Source organism: Lycium barbarum, chromosome 5 (genome assembly GCF_019175385.1).
Source record: "Lycium barbarum isolate Lr01 chromosome 5, ASM1917538v2, whole genome shotgun sequence".
Lineage (NCBI taxonomy): Eukaryota > Viridiplantae > Streptophyta > Magnoliopsida > Solanales > Solanaceae > Lycium > Lycium barbarum.
In genome coordinates, this window is record NC_083341.1 from 130,225,374 (window position 1) to 130,236,407 (window position 11,034).

Sequence of the window (11,034 nt, forward strand, 5' to 3'; positions counted from 1 at the left end):
TGATCTCACCGTTTACCAATATCTCGATGATTCGATTATTAGAAGCATCCTTAGATGTCAGTCTCTCCACTGCAAGATTGAATGCTTCGACACAATCTACTCCTATTAGATCAAAATGAAAGAGATTAAAACTGAGGGCAGTTATATTATCGCGTACAATGGATAGTTACTGTCAAGTGATATCGAAGAATACACCCAGAAAAAAGTAGATAAAATAACTTAAAAAGACCATAACATAATACATATTTTGAAGTCAGTTAACTGGAAGGCTACATATGGGCATGGAAAACAGAATAAACTCCATTAGATATATACATATTTTAGTATTCAATCTCGTGGCTCTACCTTAAAGACATGAAAATATTTGAAGTTTGAGATAAACAGCCACAACATCAATTCATTGTAGCAGGTCTCATTTCAAGCACAACATGTAATGTCAAAACACTGGGCATTGTGATACCAAAGTTGAAGAAACCATCCACATTTGCTTACGGCAATTACGCAAAAACACAACATTATACTGTTATACTACTGCATCAGCATTCACTTCTACATGTTAAAAAATTAGCATCAACATCAAAAACATTTTACCCAAAGATGATGACTTGATGAAGAAGCGAGAGGATACAACAACTTCAGCTTTAGGTGATGCACGCTGAAATTTTGTTAGCTCTCTATGTATTTTGATTGTTGCAGATTCTTCAAGACACCAAGAGGCATCAATTATAATTCTCACTAGCACAGGAGACTTGGCTAACATAAGCTTGATAAGCTGCATCTCACGCTTTGAGCCCATAATATCTATTTGCTGAACTTCCCTAAGGTGATCAAATATGACATCTGAAAAAGCTTCCACTTCAAGACATTCTCGTGCTGGATTATTATTATCAATGCAATCAACCACCTAAGGAAGATTAACAAAGACCCGCCTCTGTAAACTTATTGAGGATAAAATGTAGTATGGAAATAAGAAAGACAAAGGAAAGTCAAAACCTGAATTTCCATATACTGCAAACATGAGAAGCTTCTAATCAAGCAAAGAGCACATGAGATGATGTCCAATTTATATAGATACGAACAATGTAGGAAGCCTTTTTGATACAGCTCCATCCGCTCTTGCAAAAATCTAGGAAGATGATGCCAAAATCAGGATGACTCAAACCAAAAAAAAATGTGCAATCATTGAAAATGCATACCAAATAAAGTGATGAAGCACATTTACCTCGACACAATGGTTATCCAAGTGGAGATAGTCAAGACCACAAATAGCTCAAAAAACTTGGCAATATCAAACTTTCCCGACCTCTCACGATATTCGCAACACCGAAGTGAAAGTTTAGACAAACGAGGAATAGTTTTCAAACAGATACAACTTATATCACCAGTGAAATCAAAGTATTTCAGCATGGGAGCATTAATTTCAGTAACACACGAACTTTCTGATATTCCCAGCACCAACTTATCAAGCAACGGGCAACTAGAAATTAAACTTTTGAGAAATTTAGAAGGAATTTTGACGTAAGATAATGCCAGGCTGATTAATTTATCAAATCCTTTGAAGGATTGTGGAGGAAGCGACATTAAGCAATTCTGAAGAGTCAAATTCCTCAACTGCAAACATGTGAAAATTGAAGAAGGCAACTTGTATTTGTCAGCCCGGACCTGAAGTTCAAGAGAAAGATGTTGAATGTCATTTCTAGAGAGAAAATATATCAGGTTGTCAATCTTAGGATAGTTCTTAAGATTAGGAGTGGAGAGGGTAAACTTAGTAACTGGTCCTTCGTGAAGGGTCAAAAGGTGATAAACAATGTCTTTAAATCTAGGAGTAGGGTCAGAACTTTGTGAAAGGTTCCAAAGAGATTCATCAAGTTCCAACTGTGGAAGCCTGCACCTTATATATCTCCAAGTCTTAGCTAAGATGCTAGTCCTTACAGCTTCTCGTAAAGGCAAACGCATTAGAATGTTATCAATTGCTTTATCAGGAAGGATACTGAGTATATCCAGAGGAACACTTCGGCAAGCACGTTTTTGACCACTAGGAGACATCTTGAAACAATAATTTCCAATTGAAATCTGCATAAAGTAAATAAGAATATGAAGATAAGGAAAAAAAATCCTAACAAGATAGAACTGTTATTCACATAGAAACATCAACGCACACCAACTGAAATAAAAATAAAAAAATGGAAAAAAGACCACTGCTAACAATAACACACTACATCAATAGCTATGTTGCTCGAACTCTTCAAAAATGTTGCCGCACCGATGTCGGATTCTTAAAAATATATTACTTTGGAGAATCCGACGCGCACCTGTCAATATTTTTGAAGAGTCCGAGCAATATAGAATTTCAATAGTTCAAGAATCTAGGAGATTATTAAGATTTAATTTTTATTTTTTAAAAAAAAAGGAGAAAACAACTCTTCTTTCTTTCACTCTGTAGTATACTTTAGAAACTCACATTTATAGCAACAAGATTAGGAGAAAAATAATACTCCCTCCGTTTCAATTTGTTTGTCTGATTTGACTCGGCACGGAGTTTAAGTAAGTAAAGAAGATTTTTGAATCTTGAGGTCTTAAACTAAAGATATGTAGAATGTACTAAAATGTCATTTAATCCTGTGGTCTTAAACACGCCATATGGAAAGTTGAAATTAATGAGTTGCCAAAAAAGGAAAGAGACATTCTTTTTTAAATAGACTAAAAAGGAAAGTAAGACAAACAATTTGAAACAAAGGGAGAAATAGTCATACCAGATAAAAACTCAAAATTTTCAAGTTCGTATGTTACTAAACAATTAGCTTTACTTTTAGTTTTTGCTTCCTCGCTAACTTGTACTAATTTCCATAAAAGCATCTCTTATTGGTGGAGTTTAAAATGTTATTGCTATAATACTTTCAATACGACTTCTCCTACGTGACAATGATTTAAGAGTTCTTGGCTGCCAGAGCAAGTGAAGTACCAATGAGGCTTCCCTTTGATCTAATTAAATGTGTCAAACATTTTTATCTAGCTGATATTTGCCTGGAAAAAATTGATTTGGTCTCATGTGCTCTTTGCATGATAAGAAGCTTCCCATTTCTACAATATTTGGAAATTCAGGTTCTCTTTCTTATTTACTCACTTTCATAGACCTTATATCCTCAATAAATGCAGACATTTGTTTCTTGTTAATCCGATCTTAGACTGCTGATGATAATGGTGATGACAACAACGACAACAACAACAACAACAAGAACAACCATGACAATGATGATGATGATGATGATGATGATGATGACGACGACGATCCTGCTCTAGAAGTGGAACATTTCGCAGATGTAACATTTGATCACCACATGGAAGTTAGGCTAGGGCACATTTAGGGAACAAAGCCTGATAAGCAGCTTATCAAGCTTTTGTCAGCCAAGTCTGCGATACTAATGAGAATGCTAATTGAGTCATGGCTAGAAGATGACTCTCTTGATACAACAATCAACATACTGACTAAGCAAACCAAATTTCAGCAGGCATCACCTGAAGTAAGTTGTATATAACTTGGATAAGCAACCATATTAAGAACCTTAATTCTCTTGAGCTAAAAGTACTTTTTCTCGACAACTTTATGCCTATAAGGTAGAGAGATATGGTGATCTGAAACTAGTATGAATTTAGTAGTTCGTCTTCTGCCTAGTACTGCTATGCAAACTTTTTTAAAGAAATTATTCAATATGTGTGTGTGTGTGATTCATTTAATCTCGTGTCTCTTACGGAGCACATACTGTCTTTGTCTGCTGCAGTTTCTTCCTCAGAGATGTTAGTACTATTCACATTCAGGTCACATGGTAGTTATCGCGCTAGGTGATGAAATTTCCAAAAAAAAAAAAAAAAATACATTTTGTAGTGAATTAGATTACAGCTAATGTCTTTTATGTAGGTAGTCTGCAAAAGACGGACTCTTAAATTAGAAACTAATATGTGGAAGCAAAATCACTAGTCAAAAAGGTCCGAGTCTTCTATTTCTGTTTTTTGGGCTTAGTCCGAGTCTTCTATTTCGGTTTTTTGGGCTTACACCCCAAAACAAAATCTAGCCCAACACCTAAGCGCATGCCCAGAACAATGGGGCTTATGCCTTGCGACAATCCCCAGTGTGTTTTTTTACGTCCCGCCCCGGGACTCACTCAAAAACGCCGATCAAAACACCGATAGACGACCTTACTCTTTTACTATGAAAACAAAAACTTACAGCCACTCCAGTTTTGCTGCTTCAATCTTATCCTTGCATTGTTACATAAATAGGAATATACGAATTGACAGTAGAAATAGAAGAAGATAATTTTTTTGCGTTGATGTGACAGTTCATTGAGAATCGTACATACACTCATGATATATAGTTCATGTGCCTTTTTTCAAGTATTCCAGCATTGATTTGTTACATACTACATAAGTATATTTTATGGAAAAGAACAGATAGAAAGTTCAACAAAATGTCCTTTCAAGAACCCAAGAAAGAGACTCTTGATATTAGTAAAGGGGTTTGAATGATAAAGTCTTTCCCTAAAATTTTGTAGTATTTCAAAACTGCCTTTTTTATGAACCTTAATTATTGGATGCTAAGTATATATTATAACTGCAACTGTTCCCTGAAATGCTTTTATATGCTACACAACTGTTCTGTATCTGTTGACATTTTCTTCAAGTAACAAGAGCACATTGAAAATCAGCTTTTCCATACTTGAATTTTCGAACTAATCATAGACACAATGGTTCCAGACTTGGGAAGTTAGTTACGTTCTATGACAAAAAACTGCATTGAAATAAAGAGATCGCAGGGAGTTAATCCAAAAGTTAACAGAAAACAGGATATTCTACTACGTTTATGCAGACTTAAATTCATCATGCATTGCTCCTCAATAAAAAGAGAACATTGAGAACATTGCTCATGAAGGAACACTTTGACCTTCAATCCAAGTAGGATTTTGTGCAAGAGGTGTCAACTTACTACAATTTAACCAGAACATGAATTTGATTCAAATTGATGTACGAGCACACACGCAGAGTAACCAAAAAAATAACTTGAAAGAAACAACCACACAAATTAATTCATTTCGCAAGTCTCATTTCATAGATCAGTCAAGAACATGCACTAAATGTAAAATCCCTTAGCATCGTAATAACAAATTCATAACAAAACAAATTAGTCAGCAAAAATCATAAACAACTTCTACTTCAGGTGATGCATGCCGAAACGAATTTAGCACAACAAGGATTTTGTTTTTGATTGTTTCACCAGCATGATCATAATCTAACAAGGTAAAGATTAGCAGTGTCTCTAGCATGGGAGATTTGGCCAACAAAAGCTTGATAAGTTGCATCTGTTAGGATTGAAAAAGTCTTCTATTCATAACCGGAACAGAATTACAATAGGAGGAGCAACTCTCACACTCAACTATTACAAAAAAACCAATCCTAAACTGAATACCTATATCTCACTCAAGTGTTTTCCTTACTGTTTTTCTCTCTTGCTCTTGGTGATACTACAAATGATAGAAGGCTTCCCTATTTATAGGGATGAAATGAACCTATTGATCTCATTTGTGACTCAAGCAAGCACTTGACAATTTGCCAAATACAAGGAATATGTTTTCTTCCTCAAAACAAGGGAAATGTTTTCTTCCTTGTTTTCTTCCTTAAAATGAGGGACATGTTTCCTTCATCAAATTATGGGATGGACCCAACAAATTGTCACACCCTAATTCCGCTAGGTTGTGATGGGCACCCGGCCCCACATCCGGAGCCGAGCGAACCCACAGACCTTTAGGGTACACATAATCTTATTAGACTTTTAAACCAAATAAGGATAAAATACATAATAACTTTCAAAATACTCTTTCTGATGCTTTCCAAATCAAACAGGATCTGTAATCGTATGGAATTTAATACATAATACAGAATGACATATCGGCTGATGAAGCCGCTTACACAACTGACATACTATACCCACGACTCTGTCTGCAAAGCCTCTAACATCAATCCAGAAAAACATACGTACAAACTCTGACTCGGCAGCACTCCAGGAGCAAATGGAGCTTGCCAACTCTGTCGGAACATCCTCTATAATAACTTCATATCATCTGGTGTACCTGAGCGGCATGAAACGCAGCCCCCGAAAAAAGGGGGTCAGTACGGAATATGTACTGAGTATGTAAAGTATGAAGTATACTAAACAGAATCAAAACCGGAACAGGAGGTACAGAAAATAAGTGCAATAATCAGAAAATCAGAAATGCTTACTCATATAACATAGATAATGCATGTCAAAACATGTGTCATATCCGGCCCCATTATGGGACTCGGTGAACAGAACGTGGTCGCCACCCCGTCACTGGCGCCACCACACATTATACTCCAGAGTGGGGAATAGCTCCGTAACATATCATATCATATCAGAATGTGCACATATCATATCATATCATCACATATCAGAATATATGTACATGGCACAGCATACTCCACAACCCATGTACAAGTATACCTGCCTCCTCACATCAAGGCATGGCGAACAATGTAGTGGAATACGCGTGATAACATATCCTGGCCCGGGCTCAGTGAAGGAAGCATTGAGGCATCCACGAGTGGAGTAGTGAGAAACTTGTCACGCCCCGAACCATGGCCTGGACGTAACACGACACTCGATGCCTGACTGTATATGACCGAGCGAACCACATGGCTTGCTGAATCATCATAATACATAACATAAGCGGAATATAACATGAATGCATAATGAGCCTTTATAAAACATGGTAAGTCATAATACTTAATAAAATACTTGTTTAAACGTGAGTGAGCCAAAATGGCTATACGACTCCAAATGTATGACATGACATAACGGACTCGTCTAGTCTATGAAACCTCTATCATGAGTCTGATTTGGAATACATACTTACTGGGACAAGGCCCCCAGCATACCTCAGATGCATAACTAATCATAAACAACAATTAAGTAAACCCCGAATGAGATGGGGCTCACCAATAAGCTGGTACGTGCAGATCCTAATGAGCAGAGGCGTCGTCCTGTAAGTTTGTACCTGCATCGTGAAATGCAGGCCCCTGGGCAATAAAAGGGGACGTCAGCACATTGAATGTACTGGTATGTAAAGCAACCGAAATAAATAACATGGGACAGGGAATAACATGATAAGAACTGAAACTGAAAACCTGGACATGAACATGAGCATGAGTACATATGTATATATATAACATTAGTAAAACATGATAAGTAGGGAGAGCAATAACTTATAACCGATCCATGGTCTAGTGCTTGCGTCCCGCCAACAGAACACTCAGTCCTTGCCAGGGAACATGAGATTTGATAAAATATGAAAGGATCCAGTCATTATGAGAGATCGTCGGGACATGGGTGGAGCAATCCTCATCCTACGGTGGCTACGTAGTTTCAGGCTATCTGAAGCCCTCCTAGGTAATTAATGCAACTCCCAAAACATGAACATGTAAAATAGTGGCACTTGCTGCCCATGGTATATCATGAATCATAACTTGCTTGTACATAGTGTTCATGAATCATAACTTGCTTGTACATGGTTTTCATAAGATAACTTGTCATAGTCTTACAAAACATATTTTTGGTTCATGAGCAAATAACCATAATTCGAAATCATATATATATACTTGTCTTGAAAACATACTTGTAACATGCCGGATGAAATCATAAAGTTTCATATAAACATAATGAGAACGCATGAGGAAGAATTTATGATTCATGGATTTAGCTAGGATTCCTAATAACCGTAATGGAAGATTAGGAATACAATAACGAATATAGATACAAAATTCATGTACATAAATACATAATTACGGGCTACCAATATGTTGGGTTTAATGCCTTAGGATTTGAACTTCATGGATTTTACGAAACGGATCATGGGGAAGAACGTAGAGATTCCCACATGTGGATGGAAGTTCTACATACCTTAACTTCCCGCTTTTAAGCTTATCACAATGTTCTTCAACCCCCTTCAACTTCAATCTATAGCAATCCAAGTAATAGGGATTCTATATTAGCAACAATATCCATGTTTTGTTCATCTAAGCATTTTATCAAACACTTAGTGGGCATGAAGCTCTATAACCCTCATTAATGATGTTTTCTTCACCAAATCCCCATTCTTTTACTTCTAGTCATTTCTACAATCCCAATTAGATGCAATTAACATCATTCTTCCTCACCCATATGAATACAACAATCCCAAGTCAACAATCCAACAATTCTAGCATAGTTCATATAATCCTCTTCAACAAACCCAATTATTATTCTCCCAAGAATTCATCAATTCACAATTATAAGTGATTAGGGAGTAGAAATATTACCTTTTGGGTAGTCACCACGAAATCAACACCCCCAAGTACGATCTTTAGCTTAAAATGAGGACAACAACTTGTACTACACTTTATCCTTCATGAGCTTCGGGATTCGGGGCCTTAAACTTGGTTGATTCTCTACTTTCTCTCTCTATCTCTCCTCTCTCTCACTTTCTCTCTATAAAAATCTGAAATTTGTGAATATGGAGGCTGCTAGGGTTTTTAGTTTCTTTATATACCAATGGGAAAATGGGTTGACCCAACTTGAAAACGGGTTGGGACCTTTCTGTCTTAAAACGTCCATATCTCCCTATCCCGATGTCTTCTGTGAACCCACAACCTATGGTTGGAAAGGTATTTCAATTATCTACAACTTTCATTCTTTGCGGTTTCCCAAATTCTCAACTTACGATGGGGTTATGGCCTCCCGAAGTCAGGTGACCCGAAACTCAACTGCGGACCAAAACACGCCCATGTTACGGTCCTGTAACACAAGGGACGGACCGTAACGTTGCGTCATACCTTGTCGAAAATTTCCAGAAAGTTTCTGGAAATTCTCCCTGTGTTACGGTACACTGTTACGGTCCGTAACACAAGGTACGGCCCGTAACACAAGGGACGGAACGTATCCTGGGACCGTATCGTGAACGAAATTTCCAGTGAGGTTCTGGAAATTTCGTCTGTGTTACGGCTCACTGTTACGGCCCGTAACACGAGTTACGGTCCGTAACGTCACCGTAACGCAGACGACTTTTCCAGCGAACAGGCTTCACTCAAATGGGCATAACTCTTTGCACAGATGTCCGTTTAATCCTCATAATATACCGTTGGAAAGCTTTTCAATAGGGCTACAACTTTCATCAAGGAGGTTCTTCCAGATTCGCAATGGATCAAGGAGTTATCGCTGCCCGAAATAAGCCTATCAACCATTTTTGCAAACGCTCAAACCTACAGTGTTTTCACTAGACTTCTAATGATATGAGCTTAAACTTAGTTCCAAGATGCGGGGTGTTACAATATCTCCCCCTTGGGATCATTCGTCCTCGAATGATGGATAATGGTTGAGAACATGGCTGGACATGGCTTGGCTGCATGAACGTGAAGGAAACATGACATGGTTATATGGAAACTTGAATAATGAGGCATGAGCATGGGCACTGGATAGCTGACATGAGCGTGGAACATGAGACATAACATGACATGGGGCATGGAAACTAACATGACATAGTTTCATGAAAACATCAGTGCCTAAACATGAGACATGAATAGCGAATACATGAACTTGAACGTGAAACGTGAGGCATGAATACATAAGGGACATGACATGAATACTAAAGGTATTTACCTTGAAGTCTATCTGCCTGCTCTTCAAACAAGTGAGGATATCTGGATTTCATGTCCTCTTCGGCTTCCCATGTGGCCTCTTCAACTTTCTGGCTCCTCCACAAGACCTTTACTGAGGCTACTTCCTTAGTTCTCAACTTGCGAACTTGACGATCAAGAATGGCTACGGGGACCTCCTCATAGGTCAACCCATCCTTAACTGTTATAGTATCCGTAGGAACAACCAACGATGGGTCTCCTACACACTTTCTCAACATGGACACATGAAACACGGGATGTACAGCAGCCAAATCTTGTGGCAACTCAAGTTCATAAGCTACTAGACCGACATTTTGTAGAATTCTGTAAGGTCCAATATATCTGGGACTGAGCTTCCCTTTCTTGCCAAATCGCATAACACCCTTCATAGGTGAGACTTTAAGGAACACCCAATCGTCAACTGAAAATTCTAAGTCCCTTCGCCTCACATCTGCGTAAGACTTCTGGCGACTCTGAGCCGTTTTCAAACGCTCCTGTATTAACTTGACTTTCTCCATAGCCTGATAAACCAAATCTGGTCCTAACAATTCTGCTTCACCAACTTCGAACCAACCGATTGGTGATCTGCACCTCCGCCCACACAGAGCCTCAAATGGTGCCATCCCAATACTAGCATGATAACTGTTATTATAAGAAAACTCAATGAGAGGTAAATGGTCATCCCAATTACCTTTGAAATCCAAGACGCATGCTCTCAACATGTCCTCTAGAGTCTGAATAGTACGCTCTGCTTGGCCATCTGTCTGCGGATGAAAAGCTGTGCTAAGGTTCACCTTGGTACCCAATCCTTTTTTAAAGGATTTCCAGAAGTTCGCTGTAAACTGAGCACCACGATCTGAAATAATGGACACTGGTGTCCCATGCAATCTGACAATCTCATTAACATACAGCTTGGCATAATCTTCTGCTGAATATGTGGTCTTGACTGGAAAAAAGTGTGTTGACTTAGTAAGTCGATCAACGATCACCCAAATAGAGTCATGCCTCCTAGCTGAACGAGGTAAACCTGATACAAAATCCATATTGATCATTTCCCATTTCCAGACAGGAATATCAATATTCTGAGCCAAGCCACCAGGCCTCTGGTGTTCGGCTTTCACCTGCTGACAGTTCAGGCACTTAGCTACAAAATCTGCCACATTCTTCTTCATATCGTTCCACCAGTAAATCTCCTTAAGATCATGATACATCTTAGTGGAACCTGGGTGAATGGAATACCTGGAATTGTGATCTTCTGACATGATTCGCTCTCTGAGTCCATCTACATCTGGGACACATAATCTTCCTTGGTAC

At 38.2% G+C, this 11,034-nt stretch overlaps 1 protein-coding gene across 1 annotated transcript; it reads right to left on the reverse strand.

Annotated features, from left to right (window-relative positions):
* Positions 1-1,218: 1,218 nt before the first annotated feature.
* LOC132639803 (F-box/FBD/LRR-repeat protein At1g13570-like) lies at positions 1,219-2,198 on the reverse strand. Its single transcript, XM_060356218.1, has one exon. The coding sequence runs from the start codon at positions 2,077-2,079 to the stop codon at positions 1,219-1,221; it is 861 nt and encodes a 286-aa protein (XP_060212201.1). The 5' UTR covers positions 2,080-2,198.
* Between the last annotated feature and the right edge of the window lie 8,836 nt (positions 2,199-11,034).

Bases quoted from the DNA above. Each gene is read 5' to 3' on its own strand.
- LOC132639803 (XM_060356218.1), bottom strand. From the start codon at position 2,079: ATGCAGATTTCAATTGGAAATTATTGTTTCAAGATGTCTCCTAGTGGT.